The sequence below is a fragment of the Nannobrachium achirus genome, assembly GCF_963921795.1.
Source record: "Nannobrachium achirus genome assembly, chromosome: 21".
Taxonomy (NCBI): domain Eukaryota; kingdom Metazoa; phylum Chordata; class Actinopteri; order Myctophiformes; family Myctophidae; genus Nannobrachium; species Nannobrachium achirus.
This window is the reverse complement of record NC_137828.1, coordinates 49,896,518-49,920,005: the sequence shown is the minus strand read 5'-3', so window position 1 is coordinate 49,920,005 and position 23,488 is coordinate 49,896,518. Positions and strand designations below refer to the sequence as shown.

The 23,488-nt window shown below is 42.8% G+C and overlaps 1 protein-coding gene across 1 annotated transcript; it reads left to right on the top strand.

Annotated features, from left to right (window-relative positions):
* The first annotated feature begins 599 nt into the window (after positions 1 to 599).
* Positions 600 to 22,238, top strand: anks6 (ankyrin repeat and sterile alpha motif domain containing 6). Its single transcript, XM_080751864.1, has 19 exons — positions 600 to 1,189; positions 2,340 to 2,567; positions 2,931 to 3,146; positions 5,056 to 5,290; positions 6,310 to 6,460; positions 6,857 to 6,901; positions 7,427 to 7,631; positions 8,861 to 8,967; positions 10,896 to 11,047; positions 11,444 to 11,678; positions 12,527 to 12,570; positions 13,076 to 13,270; positions 13,924 to 14,068; positions 15,345 to 15,505; positions 16,462 to 16,651; positions 16,758 to 16,825; positions 16,986 to 17,102; positions 19,952 to 20,045; positions 21,003 to 22,238. Exons 1-19 carry the CDS (start codon positions 1,062 to 1,064, stop codon positions 21,050 to 21,052), a joined length of 2,766 nt encoding a protein of 921 aa, XP_080607990.1. The 5' UTR covers positions 600 to 1,061; the 3' UTR covers positions 21,053 to 22,238.
* Positions 22,239 to 23,488: the final 1,250 nt, after the last annotated feature.

Sequence of the window (23,488 nt, the reverse complement as noted above, 5' to 3'; positions counted from 1 at the left end):
TATATACCCTCTAACGATAAGAGTGTGATCTTGTGTTTTGGTGGCACAAGATCACAGCAATAGTAAAATCAAAATGAATGCATCAAGACAATTTCATGTTGATGTTATTGGCAAAACTTGTAATTGAGTAATTGAGTAATTAAACTTCAAAAACTTACCCACAAATTAATCTAGATTAAAATCAAGACCAACTGAACAAGCTTGTGAAGATGCCTGGCAATGACAGGGAAATGCAATTAAAAATGCTCAAGTAAAGTACATAGATATAGGCTACTACACGTATGTTTTAGGTGACTAAAGTTACAGTATAAGGTAGCTACTTATTTACTGTCTGTCCACACTGGATAATAGTCCTTCCTTCCTTCCTTCCTTCCTTCCTTCCTTCCTTCCTTCCTTCCTTCCTTCCTTCCTTCCTTCATTCCTTCTTTCCTTCCTTCCTTCCTTTCCTCCCTCCCCATTTCCTTTCCTCCACCCTCCAGTCCACTTGGCGGAGGTAATGCACCTCTAAGATGATTTGACCAACCCCAAAGAAGTCTTAAACTGCGCATGCGCGATGGGACGCAGTACACAACAGTGAGAAAAGTTTAGGTCCAGCGAAAAGTAACGGGACAGCACAACAGCGTTATTACACTTATGAAAACATTCGTCATCTGTCTCATATCCATAATAACCATGTTTTATTAAAGTCTCGTGGTACTCACTCAAGTGACATTGTATCGATTGGAAGTTGTCTCGACTCTTGCAACGTTTCGGTTTTTTTGCGGTTATTTTGTTGGACGCCATGACTTCCAGACTCCAGCGAGAGTAACGGGACGATAGGCTAGTAATAATAACATCATGGTCTATTATTGGCATTGACCGATCCAGCGGACAGAAGACGATGAGTTCAGAACAGACTCTTTTTCTGGAGTTTCAGTGCATTTGCGGTTCTTTTGTTAGACTCTTATGGCGTTGCCATGGTTTCCAAACCTAGACTCGCCCAGTAATAACGGGACATACAGAACCATTTATATTGACCGCTAATCGATCGAATCCCTCGTGGACCAGAACCAGGACCGACCATGAGTCTCGGCATCCCGGCCAACTCGCTGCTGTTGCTCCGCGCCTGTGACGAGGGCGACTACGAGACCGCCCGGGGGGTCCTGGAACCCGGCGGGGGGTCTGGGTCGAGGGAGTCCGCGACCGGCAGGTAGGGGCAGCAATGTCCGTGGCAAATCTTTGATAGAAAAAAAAAATCACACCCAGTGTGAAGTGAGCTGTTGCATTGATGCCAGCCTACACGTTGGCTGACTTGACTAGGATTACTTCAGAATATGTAGCCTACAGTTAGTAGGACACTGATTTACAGTAGGCCTAATTAAGGCATTAGATAATATAATAAAAATGTAATACCATAGACACTATATGGTACATTATAATCCACTATATTCAGGGCTAGGTCTTTAGTGTTTCTGGCAACATTATTGATGACTCGAACATTTGAACATATAAAACATATATATATACAGTGTATATATATATGTGGAGGAGGTCAAAGGGGGGTGAGTCGCAGCCCCAGTCTGAAGCCTCAAAACTCTAGTATCTGCCCTCGTTCCATAGGGATGTACCTTTGGAGTAATGGTTAAGATATTGGACTTTCACGCGGGAGACCCGGGTTCGAAGCTGGGTGGGGAGGTTCAGATGGGAGGCTCTCTCCACTCCGACATATCGCCACTCTGAAATTGACTTCTTATTGTCGGAGTGGCGACACTCCCATGGGGGTTCGGGTTAGGGTTAGAGATAGGGTTAGTGTCGGAATGGAGACATGTCGGAAAGGAGACATGTCGGAGTGGAGAGATGCACTCGGTTCAGATCACCTCCGTTACATTGGTGCCGTGACCCGGATCCGGGCTTCCCCGTAGGAGGAGGTCAAAGGGGGGTGAGTGTGGCGGAGAGAGTCGCAGCCCCAGCCTGAAGCCTCAAAAGTCTAGTATCTGCCCTTGTTCCATAGGGGATATCCCTTTGGAGTAATGGTTAAGACTTTCACGCGGGAGACCCGGGTTCGAAGCTGGGTGGGGAGGTTCAGATCACCTCCGTTACATATAGCTTTTAGGACAAAAAGTGCACGGGGGGCAGATATGATAAATAACTTTTAGAATTGTCTGTCACATTTAATAATTTCATACTTTCATATACAAGCTCACAACGTATCACATTGCTATGCGTTGTGAGCTTGTACATTTTCTATTTCCACTGTTTCTTTTTAAATAAATCTTTCAGAAGGAAACACATTTAAAATTATAACTGCGATTATTAGGCTATTATGTGTAGGATACTAACTGTGACAGACTTACCGGCAGGCAGAGCAGACTGCTGCGGTCGGACGCCTGGTCATCGGAGCCGCCGTGCGACGGCGTGTCCCTGGTGCCGCTGGTGCCGGTGGACTGCACCGACGAGGAGGGCAACACCCCCCTGCAGTTCGCCTCGGCCAGTGGACACGAGAACCTGGTGCGCTTCCTGCTGAGGAAAGGAGCTTCGGTGGACAGCAGGAACCACTACGGATGGACCCCGCTGATGCAGGCTGCCAGGTACGCGACCGCAGTTTTCCCGGTGAACCTAAGTGCAACGGTGGGGGGCGTGGGAGTGTGGGGAACATAAGGTCAAAGCTGGCGTGGGGAACACACCACTGATTATTGCAGATGATGGAGAGGTTATATAGCTTTATGTATTGAGAGGCACTCTTTTGCTGATTTCGTAAGAGACTCGTCGCCAATTGCAAGATATTTAAAAGTTATGTTGCCTGCCTACCGTAGCAACCAGTAGGGCTGGGATCCTTTTAAGACAGGGGTCTTCAACGTCTTCATGTCATCAGTAGTACTATTAACATGTTTATTTCACAGAGCTGACATTTTATTCGTTATCATTCTTTTTTGTTTTGTTTTTCTGCTCAGGTTTGGTCACCTGAGTGTGGCACACATCCTCTTGGAGAATGGTGCAGAGATTAATGGTCGCAACCGTTTGGGCGCCAGTGTCCTGAGCATGGCGGCCCGCGGAGGCCACACCCACGTGGTCAAGCTGCTCCTGGAGGGCGGAGCATACGTTGATGACTTTGATCACCTGGCCGTCCCGACAGACGGAACCGTCCCTAATGGTAACAACAACAACAGGTAATGTGCTGTGCATGCTGGATTCATGCCCGCTTGCAGAGACCTGACATCTATTGCAGGCCGTCTTTTACTGTGAAAAAAGTCTGTTTGTGAAATGGAAGGCAACTGAGCCTGTAATGGAGAATTTCAGTGGTTATAAACCGTGAATAATTATCTAGTGCCTTCAACACTGTGTTCATGAATGTATTAAATAGTTAATATACAGGGCTGAACCGGGTGCTTCAAAGCTTTGTTCATTGCCATTTTAACATGAATTAAAGTTGTCACGTAATTACTAGGGCGCGTCAACCGCCTGCTGTCTGAAAAGCGCTCTACAGCGTCCTTGTCGAGGACTAACACAGGTGTTCTGATTGGCGTAGAACATTAGTTCTATCCTAATCAGACAAAAGAAACACCTGTGTTGGCCATCAAAGTGGACGCTGTAGGAATACAAATGCAACCCATAAATTCACAAACAGCTATGATGACTGTCACCTTTTATGTGTCATCTGCACCGCTGACCGCTCAAACATTTGTGTACTGCTGGAGGTCCGTTGACAATTAACTAGTTTAAAACAAGAGCTTTTGTAAGTTGCTGCATACCTTTCAGCTCATTATACCATGCAGACAGTATTATTGCGACCGTAGGTCGCATTTACTATCAAACCCTGCACAAAGTGTCAGTCCGTCAGTCTGTCTGTCACACCTCACACGTCACACTCTTGCCCTGCTCATATCTCCGCAACCGTTGCCCCGATCCATGCCAAATTTTGCACACACCTTCCTTACCTGCCAAACTACAACCTCCAAGGACCCCCAGAGCTCCAGGGACCCCCAGGTCCCTGGGGGACCCCCAGATGTAAAAAATGACCAAATGTGCTAAACTGACCAAATGACCACCCCCACGGGGCTGCTCACGGGGAATTCCCGGGGACCACCCACTCCTGGTGCTCCAGAACGGATGCAAAAGTGGTGGCGCCCCCAGTGGAGGACCCCCTACACTGCAGCTCACATAAAATGCCGTAACTCCGGCTAGGAGCGACCGGGACAGCCGGGGCCGGTACCTATTCGTCCGCCTTGCCGGCGCGGAGACCCCACCCCTCATTTCTCACATGGCCCTCTTCTAGCGCCACCATGAGGCCGATTCTTGCAAAACACATTTTTGGACACTGCTCCTACAATTTCTGCCCTAAAATCACGCAAATCGGTACACAGTATGTCTACACTCATCCCATCAACATGAATCTCTCCCATATAGCGCCACCTCCAGGCCGATTTTTAAAAACACATTTTTGGACACTGCTCCTACAGATTTTGCCCTAAAATCACGAAAATCACTACACAGTATGTCTACACTCATGTCATCAACATGGATCAGGAAGATTTTGGCAAAACACATTTTTGCCCTATTTGTGGAGATAAGTGACCTACGGTCGCTTATCTCCCGATTAGGGAGTGTTACTGGTAGCAAACACATACTTATCTCTTCCATAATCAATGTGAATACATTTGAAGCTCATCTTGCCTTCCTTCCTGCTACCTTCTACTTCCTCTGTATGCTGAATCAGCTAATATAGTTCTGTAAACACAGTTCAGAATTCCATTTGTTGTAGCCTTATGGGCTTACACCCCTAACATGCAGTACATTATACTGTAATAACCATGAATATGTACAGGATGAAAGTGTAGAACGAATAGTTTAAACATAGCTACTTACTCAAATAAATATAATTATATTTATTTACACGATAATATATATGGATAGGCTGTACTGATATGTATATATGATTGTGCACACCATTTTTTGTTATTAAAATGGGTCCATTTTTTGGAGTTAAATTAACATTGAGGATAACACTTGTGTTTAGCATAGCATAGTATGTGTACCAATACATAAAGACGAGGCTACTGTGGGACTTGTGTTACACAGTGTGGCTGCCTTTGGTGGTGGTGGTGGTGAAGGTTATGTGAGCAGTCGACTTGGGGGCTATGGTGGTGGTGCAGGAGGATGCAAGGACTTCATGGACATCACTGCCCTGATGGTGGCCTCTCTGCTGGGCCACGAGGCCGTGGTACGTCTTCTGCTAGAGTGGGGCTCCGACGTCAACTTCTGTCAGAAGACGAGTGGCTGGGGGGCACTGATGCTGGCTACACTCGGTGGGAAGGTGGGTGTGACGTTACTGCTTATTAGCAGCACAATTTGTGACTAGTTTATTTGTAGCTTAAGTGTGAGTGCTACTCTCTCTCTTTCTCTTTGCTCTCTCTCTGTACACTCTAGTCTAGGGCATTAACGACTCAAGTTTTTTCAAGTCGAATCGACAGTAAAGTCGAAGTTGAATCGATCCATCATTTTATGACGTCATCATATTGACGGGTGGGGGGGGGGGGGGGGGGCTCGGACGGTGAAACCACACTGACACACTGTCTGCTGTTCAACTTGAGCAACTTGTATTAAAGATCTGTGTCTTGACAACTGAATATAAATTATGATAGGCCTATTATAAAACATAGTAGGCCTACCTTTAACCCTATAGCCAGGCTATTTGAAAATAGACGATCTACTAGTACAAGCTCACACCGTGTCACGCTGCGACACATCTATGATCACAGCAGCTGCAGCTGCAGCCTAATTCATTTATTCTCTGTCCCGCGACGGTGTTGCGTGCAGAGAATAGCAGACCTCCAAGCTCTCATAACGGGCACATCTGTGACACAATGTGTGTGTTCTAACATACAGCTTGTAGCTTGTGAAGCTTGTAGCCTTCAGTCAGCTGTTCTTAGCATGTAATGCCGTCCGTTGCGGCGGCCGGGTGAAGTTAAATGTCTCGCTAGGAGCGTATATACCACGCGTCTCACCATAGTCACCAGCCAACAAATAAGAGGTACGGATGAACTGAATGAAACTTGCGCTGAGACTGAGCGGTCCCCAAAATAACACATTTGGGGGATCTGACATGGTTACTGTCTGTGTGTAAGTCTTGTTTATGTAGTTGTATATTTTATTCATTATCAATGGTGTTTCTTTATTGTGTGATGTCTTTACCCTGCTGTATCTACAGTTAAACTGGTACAGTACCCTGCAACTTCTATCTTAAGCTGCCTTTGGCAACTGAATTTCCCTTGCTGGATCAAAAAATGTCTTAACTGCTCAGCTAAAAAATATGGAAAATGCTACTGTTTACAGGTGAGTGTCTCCCAGCAGCTGGTTGAGCGAGGAGCTGACCCTGACCGGACCAATGTTCTGTCCAAGACCGCCTTTGAGCTGGCACTGATGCTGAACCAAAGAGATATTAAGGCCTATCTGGACTCCATTACCAGTGTACGACCCCACACAGGTATGTGTGTCTGCGCGCACGTGTGTGTGTGTGTGTGTGTGTGTGTGTGTGTGTGTGTGTGTGTGTGTGTGTGTGTGTGTGTGTTGTCACAGCTGATATATCAGGCAGACCGATGTATTGGTCGGGCTCCACTTGTTATGCAGTTAAACACCAATAACAATGAAAGTAATACTTAGTTTTGTAGTACCTCTATCATATCAACTCTTAGGTGCTGAAAAAAGGTAACAACTTAAGTAATACTGTCATTTTATCACTCCTACCCCCGTTGATTAAAAAGTCTGTGATAAATACATAGATATATATATGAGAGAGAGAGAGAGAGAGAGAGAGAGAGAGAGAGAGAGAGAGAGAGATTATATAAATAAACTTGACTTGGTGTGCCTCTGCTCCTCATAGACGATGAGAAGAGCAGACCAGATGTCTTCAGTGCCCTCAAGTTAGGTGAGTGAAGTTGCTGATCCTATTCAGGCCGCGACCCCCAAAATAATCATATTTTAACTGGGGACCCCCACTCCCTGACGAGCACTAAGAGTTGAGGCATTACATTTTGTATAACACGGTTCTATTGTGAAAATAGCAGATCTACAATTTCAGCCTCTAATATTTGACAATTTGGCCAATGTTAAATTTTTCATTTTAAAGGTATTAAAACGTCCTTAAATTGTCACTTTAGGAATGTGCAGATATCCTCTATACACTTGAATTTTATGTTGGTTTGTTTACTGAGAAAACAATTTTGCAAATTAAGCTAATCATCTCGGGACCCCCTAAAATAATTTGGGGACCGCCCTGGGGTCCCGACCCACAGGTTGAGAACCATTGGCTTACAAAGGGAAATACCGTATAGGTATATGTTATGTACAGTATGTATGTATTACTGTGTGTGTGTGTGTGTGTGTGTGTGTGTGTGTGTGTGTGTGTGTGTGTGTGTGTGTGTGTGTGTGTGTGTGTGTGTGTGTTATCCAGGAAATTCCCAGCTAGTTAAAGAGATTCTGGAGGAAGACCCCGCCCAGGTAAATTCATCCAATCAGGAGGGAGCATCGCCGCTGATGATGGCGGCTGTAAGTGGCCAGTTGGAAGTGGTTCAGCTGATGGTGGAAAACAACGCCAACGTTGATAAACAAGATTGTGTCCACGGGTGGACAGCACTCATGCAAGCCACCTACCATGGGTAAGTGGGAGCTTGTGTTTACTTAGTTGGGCATGGGTGTTGTGTCGAGCTTCGAAAACAGCTGGTCTACAAGCTCACGCACAGCGCGCCGTGGAACGTGAGGGAGGCCATCTGATTGACCAGTTGACCAGGGGCTGGTGGAGGCAGACGTATCGTCCTGGAGGTTGAAAGGGCAGCGATAGGCTCCCAGGAATAGCCTGTCTACAAGCTCGAAACACGTCACAATGCGACACGTTTCGAGCTTGTAGATAGGAGGCTATTTAATTTTCAAATATCCGAAGTATAAAACCGAGTTAAAGTGATTAAAATGTTCCTCACCCGGCCTAACACCTTGGAACCCCCTCAAGGACCCCTGGGGGTCCCTGAACCCCACTTTGAGAATCACTGAAATGGCGGAGAGAAAGGAGGGGGCTGTGTAGTCGGGTGAGAGGGAGGGAAAGATGCAAGCGGAGGGAAGAAGAGAGGAGAGTAAAGAAGATGAAAGTTTCGGTTCCATTGCGTCTGTCCTTGTGGATGCTCCGCTCAATCTTACACATTGTCACATGCTACAATACATTTTATTTTGTAATATTCAGCTGTCTTTGAAACGGGCTCATACCTAGCCTAGTCCCTGAATCACAAGCAAGGCCCATTCCAAAAATATAAATTGATGAAACAAAATGAAAATGAAGAGTGTCAGCAGGGGTTGACACTAAGGTCTCAAAGGCATTTGCCCGGTACAGGTCATGTTCTACTTGCCCAAAGGTCATGCCGACTTGCCTGAAAAGTACCTTTACCATTATAAAGCGATAGGTTATAATTGCGCTTGTGAAAATAAATAATGTTAAATCTAATCGATAACTGCAGAGTGGCGATGATCACTTTGAAAAAACAGAATTAGTGCAACTGCTAGTAGTAAAAAGGTTAGAATTGTTCTTAAAATATTGCCTATAATATTTTATGAAGACGGAATGTACGGTACTTGCCCTTCGGGCACCCTGAAAGCAAACTCCACTTGCCTGAACGGTTTATTAACTTGCTACGGGCAGTCGGTCAACCACTGGTGTCAGGATAGCTGTGGGACGGTGTGTCCCATGTGCAGCTTTCAACGGCTTGTTTTGCCATTGAAGACGCTGTTTCTACTTTCTCTCCCACATTTGATCCCAGTGCCCCATATGTACTTTCTATTGTTTTAGACAATAGTTTCTAGGTGGGTATCTACGGTAGTATTTGTGTTTTTTCGTCTTCAGTAATAAGGATGTGGTGAAGTACCTGTTGAACCAGGGTGCGGACGTGAACCTGCGAGCTAAGAATGGATACACCGCCTTCGATTTGGTCATGCTGCTTAACGACCCAGGTACAGTATCACTTAATGTCTTGAAAAGCCTTTCTCGAAGAAATCCAAAACGTTTGCTCTGTAAGCCAAAGAGTGCATCTCCATGATGTCACTGATCACAAGACCCCACCATCAGTCCTCCAGTTCTAGGCAACACAATTCTTATTTCCACACAACAACATGTACATTAACGACATAGTTCAATGTTGAAAATGAGTGGTATTCCCAGTTTAACACGGAAATGAATCAAATGAATGCTATCGGCAAATGAATGCTTCGGCAAATGAATGCCTCACTCTTTACTAAGATAATAAAATCAAGTGTAACGTTTGCCAAAATCTCATAGAGATACATTGAGATACAAATGTCTTGACGCCAGTAGAAGGTGAAATAGCGACATCCGAAGTGGCTTCATTTCCAGCAAACAAAGGTAGCCTCTTTGGTTAATAATAATAAAGCTTTATTTGTATAGCACCTTTCATGACATGAAATGCAGCTCAAAGTGCTTTACAGAGCAGAAAATGAAGCACAAGTGCTTAACAGAAAAAATAAAATACACATGAATACAATAAAGCAGAAAAATAAAAACATAAAACATTGAAGAACAATTTCAGAACAGCGTGGACATCAAAGAGATTAAAAAATTCAGCTAAAAGCAAGAGTAAAGAAATAGGTCTTAAGCTGTGCTTTAAAGCTATCCACAGAGGCTGCCTGTCTTAGGTGTAGTGGGAGTTTATTCCAAACTGTCGGTCCATAGAAGCAGAAAGCTGCTTCACCATATTTTTTATATTTCATTTTAGGCACATCGAGTAGGTCAGCACTAGAAGACCTGAGTGGGCGGTTTGGAACGTATCTATGCAGGCAGTCATAGAGGTACGAAGGTGCCAGACCATTTAGAGCTTTATAAACAAGTAAAATAATTTTAAAATCAATCCTAAAAACAACCGGGAGCCAGTGTAGCGACGCTAAGACTGGAGTAATATGTTCTCTCATCTTAGCTTTAGTTAAAACTCTGGCTGCCGCATTTTGAACAAGTTGTAGACTGTCAGTTGTTTTCTTTGGCAGACCAGAGAGAAGTGCGTTGCAGTAATCAAGCCGAGAGAAAACAAAAGCGTGGATCAGCGTTTTTGCATCGTCCAACGTCAGATAAGCTCTAATTCGCGCAATATTTCTAAGGTGAAAGAAGGCAATCTTCGTGACATGATTAATGTGTGTATTAAAATTTAATTCAGCATCAATGATCACCCCCAGGTTCTTTACAGAGGTGCTACTTTCTTTAGCCAGGTTACCGAGTCTACTTATTATTGATTGATTCTGTATTATTCATAATTCCACAATTGTGTTGTCAAAGAAGGATGCAAACTCATTACACTTTGCTTTAGAGGCAAGGAGTGACTGCTTGTAGGACTGGGGGGGGTTTAAGAGGCGTTCAATAGTGGAGAATAAGACCCTAGCATTGTTCTTGTTCTCATTAATAATTCCGGAAAAATAGGCCTGCCTAGCCAGACGCATGGTTCTATTGTAGGTGGATGTTGACGACTTAAAAATCTCTAGGTGGATAGTTAGTTTATTTTTTCTCCAAGCTCGCTCTGCTCTGCGGCATTGTTTCTTGAGTGAGCGTATATGATCGTTTATCCAGGGTGTTACTTTTACTTTATGTTTCTTTTTAGTTTTCATAGGAGCCACTATATCCAGAACTGACTCTAATTTAAGATTAAAACGTTGAACCATATCATTTACTGAGGGAATATCAGGAAGGGGGGGTGCACATGCAAGATGGCGAGCAAACTCTTCTGCTGCCGATGAACCGAAAAATCTCAGGTCTAATGAACCAACGTTTTGGTCAGATCTTCACATTTTCAAAGTAAAAAAATATTGCGACACCCATGTGTGTGTTCTCCCTTCCTCCTGTTGTCCCACTCTTCATGGCTGTCACTCTCTTCTCTCAGACACGGAGCTGGTGCGTCTGTTGGCGTCAGTGTGTATGCAGGTGGACAAAGAGAAGGGGAAGCAGCGCCGTGTCACTTCCGTGGCGCGCTCCAAGAACCGACACGCCCTCCACAATGTCCCCGTGCCCCCTGACGACAGAGGTGGTCTGAAGGTAACCCTTTGATCACAAGCGTATACACATATTGTCTAGTGAGGACCAATTACATGTATATGAAGGGTGCCATGGCATTGGTCCGAAGGTTCATTAGTCCGAAGGTTCATTAGTCCGAATTTGTTAAGAATACTATGCCGGTGCCATGGCATTGCTCCGAAGGTTCATTGCTCCGAAGGTTCATTGCTCCGAAGGTTCATTAGTCCGAATTTGTTAAGAATACTATGCCCAACTCTAACCCTAACCCTAACCTTAACCTCAGTAACCCTAACTAAATTCGGACTAATGAACCTTCGGACTAATGAACCTTCGGACTTATGGGCAGTCCCCATATGAAGATTTGGTTGAAAATTGTTGTAGTGCTCCTTTAAGGTATTTGCTTCTGCACACTTGCAGTCTTGGTGGAACCGGATGTCCAATCGGTTTCGCCGGCTGAAGTTGACTCATACCCTGAGGCACGGCCTTTCGTCCAATCGCCTCGCTCCGTTCCCTGACGACGTTGAGGTCTCATTGGATGCCACCATGAAGGCGGACGGAACATTTAGTGAGGTCATTGGGGCGCTGGCTCCCCCTCCTGCCCTGGCAGGAAATGACATCAGTGCTGCCTGGACCACCAAGAGCAAAGACAAGAGTGAGCCATGTTTAGAGCTGTTAACAATCATGACACTGTAGATTAATTAGTTGTTGTATAAATAACTGAATAATTGCGGTTAACGATTTACTTTTTTGCATTTAACATCAATGTAATGTAATCAAATAGATATAAATATCGGTTTGGCTCTTTGGCATTGCAAACAAAAATTGCACCATCTGATTTGACAAATAAAGACTGGCAATGATAGGTACCAGTAATCAGAATACTTTATGGCCATGCATTTAGATTGGCTATTTTTTGCTATCTTTCTGATTAATTTATACAGATGGATGAAAATGATTCTGACCATTATGTAATAGTGACTGATTATCCATGTTGATTGTGTTGCTGTGCAAAACACATATTCTGTTTACACACCAATGCTATTAGTTTGTCTGTCTCTGTGTCTCCCTCTTGCTAAGGGTCAGGAATCTCAGGATACTGTTCTCATATCGTCGCTGTCGGGTGGAAACCCAAAACTATATTTGTTCCATTTCAGGAAAAGAACCTGTGTTCCAATGGATCTAATGTTGATATTTAGACATAACCGCTTTTACTTTTCACAACATGTGAGCTTGTAGATCATCTTTTGTTTTTGCTGCATTTGTGTTACACGATAGTATGACAAAGTAGAGCATTTAATTATGAAAAATGATATAAAAGTTGAAACATGGAGATTTCTCCCCGACAGCAGTTATATATAGTTAGTGGAAGTGAAGTGGCATGGTGCTCTTTCTTGAATGCAATATCATTTCATGGTGCAATTTGTATTTGTACTATCTTGCAGCACTGCAAACAATGTGTTATGAAAGAGAACGTTTAGTGATATTTGATATTCTTTTCAGGTGTTGGCAGAACAGAAAAGGAGGACTTTCTAATAACTACAATGGTAGGCATGTTTAAAATAAGCTTCATTCAAGCTTGGGGGTTTGTGCTTTATGAATGATTTCACATGCAGTAGTGAGAGACGTACTGCCTGAGCAGCGCATCATCTTACCCTCAACATGTACTGTACAGGGCAGGCACTACTGCAATTGAAGGACGTAATATGTACGTTAGTGGTATGGACCACGAAAATGAAATCGGTGTTTGTTTTTTCTTCTCATAAGCTGGAGTACTGTTTGTAAAAATGACAATATGACATGACTTGGCACTCTTTTATTCTTCATTAAATTACCTTCTGGCATGTGAAAGTGTGTGCCTTCTCACAAACAATACTGCAGGCATTGTCAAAGTGTTTCTGATGGAAATATTTAGCATCTATATTAACCTCCCCACTCCCCAGACTGTTCAGGGTTTCTACTGTGTTTGTACATAAATTGTGTGCTGTCCAGTGCATTCCCTCGGATCATAATCATATGGTGATTTTTATATTTGGGTCTATCTCATCACAGCTGAGGAACGGAGCACCTCTGACCCGGCTGCCCAATGACAAACTCAAAGCGGTGATTCCACCCTTCCTGCCGCCGTCCAACTTTGAGCCGTGGAATTCGGACCGCTCACGACTCCTCAAGGACGGCAAGAGCGAGGCATCCCGCCTGCCTATGCCCCCGCAGCGGAAACTCAACAGTAGCGGTAGTTCTGATATCGTGAGTGTGTGCGTGTGAACTTGAGAGGGAGGGAAAGAGAGAGGAATTTGTGTAAAGATTCTCGGACATGACGAGAGACAGAGGATGAACAGTTCTTGAGTCGGACAACGTCAATAACCACTCAAAGTTTTAGGCAATATGGGTAGTTGTGTAATTGATTGAAAATAAGTAATTATTTATTTGAACTACTCCTTTAATGATAGATTAAACTACTACATCTGCAAACTTCACATGCAAACTGCTAGCACTACCTGCCTAGCCTAGCACAGCGGTCACTGATTGTCCAGCACAGCTGAGGAAGGTGTCAGAGAGTGAGGAGCTTCTAGTACACAGTCAGTATCCACAGAGGAATTCACAGATTAAGTTTTAACATCGAGGTTGAACAGTGGTGGAGTAATATTTATTTTGTGATTAGGTCATTCTCAAAACCTTCATTTGAGAAGCTGTTATGTTCATTTTGAGCACAGCTGAAGAGCCCATTTCAACTACCTAATCTTAGCTCCTCCATTGTCTTCTTTTTGTTTTGTTGTAAAGCGACTTTGGGTACAGAGAAAAGCGTTATATATAGATTATTATATATAGATTTGATGTCTTATTCTCTCGCTCTCTCTCCCCCTCTCTCTCGCTCAACATGTGTGTGTTTGGTGAGTCAGACATCCATCAGTCGTGTGGTCAGTAGATCCATTAAGTATCCCAGCGCCAAGGGTCCGTCTTCCTCCTCGCCCAACAACTCTGGCCACTACCACTCCCCACACTCCTCTGGAGGGTCCAACGGCGTAGCCGGCCTCAACCGCTCAGGTACACTGACACTCCCATTAGTACAGCGGATAAGCTCTCATTATTATATTATAGCAACGTGTGCACTTTATGACACTTTCAACAGAGTACACATGATCTGTGTGAATGAGAGATGGAGAGAGACATTCCGTACACTTTATTTGAAGTAGTGTGCACAAGGTGTGACATGAACATGACGAAGGAAGCCTCATGATGATTTACTACTTTTTTCAGTGTCATTCATCCCATTCTGTGTTCACTAAGAATACCACCATTTTGAGCTAATAAAGTATGAAAATCCTTGCCATAACGTGGAATTACTTTTTCTCTCTGAATGATAGTTTATGTATAGTAATGTTGATCCTCTACTTTTAAATGACAACAAAAAAAGCAAACCATCTAGTTGTTCTTTTAAAAATTATTGTCAGGTGCGGCCAATCTGACCTGAATCAGGGCTAAAGTCAATCACTCTGAGTCAATAAGGCCGGCTTTACACTGCAGTCAAATCCAGCCCAAATCCGATTTGGTTGTCAAATCTGATCTTTTGGCCCGAGTTTTCACACAGCATTTGCAAGTGACACAGATCTGATCTGTGCGTTCAGACAGCGTTAGCCCAAAGCTGCTCTGTGGCGACATGTATGCTTTGGTTACCGTGGTAACGACGTAGGCGTCATGACGTTACGTCATGACGTTACGTCACTACGTCGACGCTGGTTGATTACGTTATGATTACGTTCAGGAAATGTGACATAATAGACCATAGTAAACACACGTTAATATTGTTTTTCTCTCTTCTTTTCTTTACTCTTGTGTTTCGCTCTTCTCTCTCGTTTTCACTGTTTAGCTCACATGTTTTCTCTCTTCTCTTTTGTTTTTCTCATGTGCTCAGTGCGCTGTAATCAAATAGTAAATACTCGCGCTCTGTAATGATGTAATTTACAGCCGCGCTCGGGTCGCGCTGCTCGCGCAGCAAGTGACGCTTGGCCAGTTTGATGTGACTTGTATGTGACCTGCATATAACTCTATGGGTGGATGTGGTTGCTGCTTTCAGACTGAGTCAGATGTCCTCAGATCCGATATGGATCGGATTTGAAACTACCTCTGGATGTGGTTTTTCAAAATCGGATTTCATGTGACCTGAATGGGACATGTTTGGATTTAGACTATTTTAAAAAAATCGGATTCCACTTTTGAAGTGACTCAGATCTGATTCAGGCTAGATTTCAGTGGCAGTGTAAAGCCAGCCTTAGTGTCAAACTGCCAAACTCATGGCTGCCCCATCCATCATCTCCACCAGGTGGCAGTGCTGACAGTGTGCTCTCCCAGATTGCAGCGCAGAGGAGGAGAGCAGCCGGCCTCGCAGACGTTAAGGACACGAAGGCTTTGGACGGACTGCTCAGTCCCACACCGGCCCCGCCCCAGAGCCAGGCTGAAGTCCAGCCCCAGCATGCCTCTGTGGTTAGTGCATTGGTGCCTGAGATCTACTGTACTTGTAGCCTTGTCGCCTTGTACCCCACCCTGACAAGCACTTGAATTGAGGCATTACATTCAGTTTGACTCGGTTCCCCAGATACATATTGTGAAAATAGCTGATCTACAAGCTCACTCGCAACGCCGTTTACTTAAATTGTAAGTGACCAGTCACCGACCCACAGGTTGAGAATCACTGCTCAAGATCAATGGTTCTCCATGTATCGAAATCGATTCACTCAAATATCACGATTGAAAAAAGTATTCAATGTTTCATGTCAGAAAGACTGACTGACTTTATCTGGCTGAATTGAAATCTATGATTCAACTTGAGTATGTATAGTATAGTTCTCAACAGGCCTGAAAATTATGGCCCGGCCCTAACTGGGCTGATTTAGGATACGGTCACACATGTGCAACTAAAGGGGAGTGACTAACGCATGCCGAGGTGAAAGGTTAATTTAACACTAGGCATGTCACACGATTTATTTTCATAGCTAGAAGCTCCACCCCTTCACTCGCACAGAATAGAAGTATAAGGGACATGACTGTTTGAGTTGTGCATGTCATGTGTGACAGTACCCATAACACCAGGCACTAGAACTATATACAACACTGTTGTTGTTTTAGTTGTGGTGTGGACTCTGCCATCCACTTATAGTGTTTGGTGTGTGGACTGGCCGCACACAATCCTGTGTGCATCGATTAGCTTGTTGTTTAGTCACAGCCAGCTCAGGGTCTAATTGGTTTGACTAAGTTCAAATGTGACTGCTTAAATCAACAATCACCCACCCATAAATTAATTTGGACATACACACAAATTGTTAACCTATTTAGGGACATATTAAACCCCTATTCACTAGTGAATGGATTTTGTTATCTCAATGAAGTGATTCTATACTACATGTTAACCTTGGCTTCTTCTCAATCATTCCTTGTGAAAGATCGAGTTGAAGAAAAGACCCCAGTCGGGTAATTCCTCTACCTCCAAGAGCACCTCGCCTACCCTCACGCCTTCACCCTCTCCCACACCCAAAACCCCTGCCGGGCCAGGAGACTCCCTGTCCTCTGCCTCGTCGCACCCTCGCTCCAAAAGTAGCGGGGGCTCCAGCAGCGGCACCATTACAGATGAGGGTGAGAGCCGTTTAAAAGCAGATATGTTGGTTCATGCAGTTACCACGACACAAAGCTGACTGCCTAGTAAATATGCTTTTGTTTTTCTGCCTTTCCCTGCTCTCAGATGAGCTGTCCAGTATACTGAAGAAGTTATCGCTGGAGAAATATCAACCCATATTTGAAGAACAGGAGGTATGTACGTCTTCCTCATTATTGGCAGGGCTCTAAGAATGTCACTGCCATCAGCTCCTACTGTTTGGTCTGGGCCTGGGGCAGGTGTAGGCGTAGACAGCCTTTTTTGTCTTGATTCACATAAAAGCACCTGAAGTGTCTCTTCCTCTTCTATATCCAGGTGGACATGGAGGCGTTCCTTACCCTCACAGATGGTGACTTAAAAGAGTTGGGGATTAAAACGGATGGACCTAGACAACAGATCCTGGCCGCCATCTCTGAGCTCAATGCAGGCAAGGTGTGTTGAATTGTATGTACTTTGTCGTGAATGTGTGCATAGATCTGGGTGTGGAAGGAAACACTTTTCCTGAAAGGTAACTATTGTTGACCTCGATAGCGACAATATGCACCCTGTAGATGTACACATACATGTAAAATTGATATTTAGACACATGGGTCAGTGACGTGACGCCCCAAAAAATGTGTTTTTAAAAAAACTTTAAAATGCAGGCATAAAAGTTATTTACTTTTGTTCTACTCACTCTCAACCTTATGGAAATACATTTTGTTTTTAGATATTTTATTGGAATCAGACTTTATTCAGCAGTTTGTTGTACTTGTGCCTAAAATCGTCATATGGTGTGACATGAAAATAATTGTTCATAAAATGAAAATGGAGTACATCTTTCTTAAGTTACTCACTTTATCAAAGTCCTTTATCATAACTAACCAGTGATCCACTATAGTTTTTTGAAAATTAATTATATCTGTATATTTTTTTCATAATCGACACTCTGTGTGAGGCCCATGTTCATGATCTTACAACATATTTTAAATGTATTCTGTCAAAACTTTCTCTAAAATTACACAAATATTTGTGACTCTTCCTGATAATATTCTCTATGTAATCCATAAACATTTTTTTGGTTTAATCATTAATAAAGGTATGATTTTTCACTATTTGGAATGTCACACCAAATGATTTAGTGTCACACCGTATGATCATATCTTCATGTGTCAAAGCAAACTGTGTTTTAACCTACCTATTAGTGAGTACTGAACTTTACTGATTGATTAAACAATTACCCAGGATAACATAACATGGCCTTAATATTTCTGAACAGGATAGTATTGTAGGGCTTTAACATGGGATAAGAAAGAATTGTAGTAGTAGATGGATGATGAGGATGTGCACAGGAATGCTACGCACACCTAAGTCTTCTGCCGGCCCACGGCAGAAGGATCCTAAAGAGACAATAAGGCGCATAGCCACACTTGGAGCCAAGGCAACATTTTATTAACACCAATTAGTGGAAACAGAACTCAGCATTCAGGTAAATTGCTTTTTTCCGAAGTCTCCTGAACTTGAACACAGCATTTTGTGTTGAACAAATGTAATTAGGAATCATGACATTACACCACATCTCCACTAGCTAAAGAGTGCTGGGTTGCGCAACTCCAAAAATAACTGATCTACAAGCTCTCGCAGCACAACGTGTTGAGAGCTTGTAGATCAGCTATTTTCGCTAGTTTTGTCTCGTGTCCTACCTTAACACTGTCCACTGTCCTGTCCAGTCCAGTGAGTGAAAGTACAAAAGTATTAGATCAGATTAGATTATACATTTAGACTGTATTGTACATCAGCCAGTCGTATTTGGTGAGGGTAGCAAACCGGCTGCCTTGTTGCGGTTCTGCTATGCCACAGACAACCTCCTGCTCTTCGTAGAAAATGCAGTCTCGCCCCTTTGGCTCCTCTCTCCTTGCTGGGTCATTGTTTAGTTTCTCCCTGTACTTTCTCGTTCTCTCAGCACTTGTGATTTTCCAGCTGACAAAAGAAAATGGAATGTATAGTTTAAGACAAAGAGAAAATATTGTTTAGATTGAAACAATATGTTAAGGTTTCTGTGAAGGGGTTTCTGCTCTGTCTGATGAATTTGAAGTATCACTGAATGAAGCTAAATTACATTTTATGTAAAATTGTTTAATACAAATGTTTAAATGTACAAAAGAAACATGGAACTTTGTTATTTATTGTTATATCTGTAGTTTAATACAGTATAAATCATATGGTGTGACAATCAAGTCATATGGCGTGACAAGCAGATGTCACACCATTATGATTAAGTGTCACACCATATTACGTTTTTCTGCATTTAGGTTTACCTTGAGGCTACTATGTACACATTAGCATGCTAACAGCATGCTAGCTATAACAAAGCAACCTAGATCTACATGGAAATATGACCAAAACTTCAAATAACTTAAGCTTTTTTTAATGAAAAGGTGTCACACCAACAGACATCCAAAGTGGTGAGTTTGTCAAAGTTTCAACAAGATGGCATTTCATGAAAATGTTAAAATCATAACTCACCTCAGACACCTGTCTTGCAGTTGTGCTGGGAGTGCTGAATAGCCTTACAGAAGAAGGACCTCTCTAGCCAATAGGTGTCCAAATAATTGCCTGTTTAATTTGTCCAAACTAGTGTCACACCAAATGATTTTGGTTTGGGGGACAAAATGTTTTTGATCAGAAATGACTGAAAACATTATGCTTTGACTTTGAAAAGATATAGGCTCACAAATAGACATTTTTTTAGCCTAAATTCATTTTCAAATGATTTTTAGCAATTATTTTTCTTAGTTTTATTCAAGTTCCCACTTTGAGAAACAAGGTCAGGACAGTCACACCATATGAGTTTTGCCATGTTTGGTTGAACATTCTGAAGAAATGAGGAATGAAATGTTTTAATCTTGAGTAAGTTCACATAAAGCTTAATGTCCTGCACAATATTCAGAAGGTTTTTGACAAATATATTTTTTATTTATACATGTTTGACACCGAGGACAGCGAAAACGTTACGTCACGTCACCCACCCACATATACTGCACAGTTAGAACATACACAGATCAATTATTGTTTAGAAGGAGGAACCATGCACACAGTGCCTTCGTGCACTGTTCCATGACTAATGTATATACTTGCTATTTTTGCTATTCTTCATTGTTTGTTCTTGCTACAGTGTTATGGAACCAAAACAAAATAAGTGTGTGTACTCTGACAGTATATACAATAAAGTCTTGAATTTAATCTGCTAGGTTCTCTTGTCACTGTACGACCTCTGACCTTAGTTATTATCTGTTACACAGGGTCGAGAGAGGCAGATTCTCCAGGAAACCATTCATAACTTCCAGTCTTCCTTTGGTAGCAGTGCCAGTAACCCAAGGCGTGGACAACCATGTTGTGAGTATCTACTTATGGGGCCTTTGTTGTCAATGAGCTTCTGTATGGACCTTGTGAATGGTCAAAAAGCAACATGCAGGTATAGAATAATAATTAACTAGCCTGGAACCCAGACCAATTCGCTCCGTTCAGCAGACTTTGCTTTTTAAATCACTTCACTTCACAATCTGTCTGTCTAGCATTTGAGCCTGCATTTCCAACATCACCTGTTACTTGCTGATTGGATAGTGCTCAATGAATCATAGTAAGAATGGAAGTTGTTGTGTATTGTGTCTGTGTTTGCCTTTGCTGACACCTGTGGTGCTAGTTTGTATTAAGACACTAGAGGGCGATGCAAGCAAAGGTTTTCCCACGTTTCCCCTGTATGTGACCAGCCAACAGTGAATAAACAACACAGTGAACACACGTGGCATCCAAACGATGTTTACCGTCTGTTTATTGTTTTATACTAAATGTTGAATGTACCAAACATACTATAGAAGATACAACAGAAGTGGCTTGAATTTTACATTGGAAGGCTCTGATCTGCCCCGCCCACACACAACTACGTTGGAAAGATGTTATTTCCCCGTCCAAAACGAGTCAAGATCCTCGGTACCTGGATGTCCTCTTGAGACCGTCCCTTTCACACAGGAAGACGGACAGGCCGAGAAGTGAAGTGATAATAAATAGTCTGCTGAACGGACCGAATCAGTTTGGATTCCAGCCTTCCAGGCCAATAATTCACAACCTAATGGTTCAGAGTGTTGATGTCCTGTCAGGATCGCAGAGAGCAGCATACACAGAAATGTATTGCCATGTTTGTTCATATTGGATATTGGCTTCGTAGTCGGTGCAAAATGTAAGCATTGGTACAAAACCCAGCTGGTTTGAATTAGCTTTTCTTCACATGAATAATACTGTGACAATGGGATCATCTCTACCTCTCATTCCTCGCATATTCCTTTTTTTCATCAGCTCCAACTGGTTGGACGAGAAACCAAGTTTGTTCCTCCAACAAGAGATAAGTCTCGCCACCCAGGTATCCATTGGATAGCGTATGACCTTTGCTGGAAGTTCCCCCATCGGTCACAGACAACCCTGCGGTCAACGGTGACACTCTGGTCACTGCTGGCCAAGGTGCAAGTGATGTGGACTCTCCTGGACATTTGTGTTCCATGTTAATACTCCTGCATAGGCATCATGGAACACTTTGCAAAAAGACCAGGTTCCCAGGAGACAAGTATATGGGATTCTCCATAGACAGACTTCCCATCAGGATTCTTCTTAGGAAGGGAATCCTGTTTTCTGCTGCTGTCAGACCACATTCAGTAGTTTGAGCGTAGAAACGATTTGTGTGCACTTACTTACCGTACTTTGTGTGCAGATACAATGTCCATGAAACATGCAGACCAACCTTACCTACAATATGTGCAGGGGTGTGGAACTATATTCATATATTTCTCCACGTGAGGAAATAGAATATTTGCTGTGTGCATAATAATCATTTTTACCCACCTGAACTAGCATTCCTATACTGGGGTGAACCTTCTGCAAAAATAGCTGATCTATAAGCCCCCAACATGTCGCAATATGACAGGTTGTGAGCTTGCAGATTAGCTATTTTTGGCAAAGAGTTTTGGTGAAGAGGAAAAGATGTGGACCTAGTATATGTAGATCTCTGGGGGATTCCTTTTGAATAAGTAAATAGGATGTAAGTGGTTAAGCACTTTAGTAGTTAAGCGCTTTAAGTTGTCATATTGACAGTGACATGTTAACTTGTGTTGATTAACTCACTGTGTCAACTTAAGCAAGAAAACATTTCACAGTGCCAGTAGCCTTGAGCGGGTACAGTGAATATATTGTTTCTCCATTACAATATATCTAAATGTTAGGTGTCCTTTCAAACATGCGTGCACGCATGCGTTCATGTCATAGGTGCGATCTGGTACTTACACCAATGAAAAGCACTTTTACTTCAGTGATAAATACCAGGTAGAGCATAAGTGCAATAAATTACATTTTGCAAGGGAAGGCATTTCCTCTCCTCCATTCACACTTCCATACATAGAATTCACCCTGTGTTATGAAGCGTAGCACTTATCGTGACCTATGAGCTATAGTATTGTATAGTACTAAAGGAGATATGATCCTGGACATGAAATTTCACTTTTCCTATTTTAAAACCTTTTTTTGGGGTCCCACTAGCACCTTCTATAATCTATCCTCACAAAGTCCCATTTCTGACCGTTGTGTCTTTCTCTGGTTTTGAGAAGGCGAAGGTTAAAAGTATCCCACGGGTTCTCAAAACAGGCTATCCAGATTTTTTTTTTTTCAAAATGATTTTGGGGGGGGGGGGGTGGCGCAGTTCAGGCCAAAGGTGGTACTGCAGCTGAAATGCTCTGAGAGCCATTCAAAAATGAGAGAGGCTCTCTATTCAGGAGTGGTAATTTAGCCTCAAACCTTTTGAAAAACGTTTTTGGGACATAAACAATATGACATAAATACTTTTTAAATGCATGGTGTATCACCTTTAAGTGAACATACTGTTTTACAATAATAATTTTATACTGTACTTTCAAAAACCTTTAAAAATATTGGAAATAGGTGATTTACAAGCTCACAACATGTTGCACTGTGAGCAACATTGTGAGCTATTAGATTGACGATTTCTGCTATTTTATTTTTTGTAAAATATTTGAAAATGTATGAGCATTTTACAACATTATGACGATTATGACAATTCTGCGTAATTTTGATTGTTTCACATAATTGCGATCAGACGATTATGTATGATAATTGTAACCCACCTAAGTTCATATTATTCCTCTATTGAATGTTTGTGACTGAACTGCAGAAACATTCACTGATATTAAAATGGATAAGCCTATTCAGCTTTTCATGATTGTTAGTATTACATTAAATTAAATATTAAATGCACATTGAAAAGTGCACATGAGCTCCAGCAGGGGCCATATTCATAATCATCGGGCTAAAAGTAGCTGCTAACTATGTAGAGTTGGATGGGGATTAACACAAAAGTCTGTCTAAAGCATTTAAATTCAAGCTGCAAGCGGAGCCTGCAGTACCATTGTGGCTCAAGAATCCACCACTCCTGAGTGAAATGTCTGGGGCTGGAGTCTGGTGCAACGCACAGGTCTTGGACCTGGTGAGAGCAGAAGAGGACCTGGTGAGACGTAGGAGGGGCCCGGACAGGAGTCAATCCACAGAGCCTAGTCCTTCCATGCGCCAGATATCCTCTCCCAGTCTAGGCAGAGTAGTTCCGGAGTGGTGGAGTGAATTGTCTTTCCCTAATGGGACTGATCAGCTGTACAGCTGTGAAATCTCATTGACAGTTAAAGTCTTGTTTTGCTTACAATAAATTATGTTTCAGGATGCTCTCCATCATGTGTGGATGCATGGTTTTATTTGTTAGTGCAGGGGTCTTCAATGTTAAGATTATT

Coding starts and splice junctions, on each gene's coding strand:
- anks6 (XM_080751864.1), top strand. CDS start 1,062: ATGAGTCTCGGCATCCCGGCCAACTCGCTGCTGTTGCTCCGCGCCTGT. Junction 13,271..13,923: donor GTAGCGGTAGTTCTGATATC/GTGAGTGTGTGC, acceptor TTGGTGAGTCAG/ACATCCATCAGTCGTGTGGT. Junction 17,103..19,951: donor CTGAGCTCAATGCAGGCAAG/GTGTGTTGAATT, acceptor TCTGTTACACAG/GGTCGAGAGAGGCAGATTCT.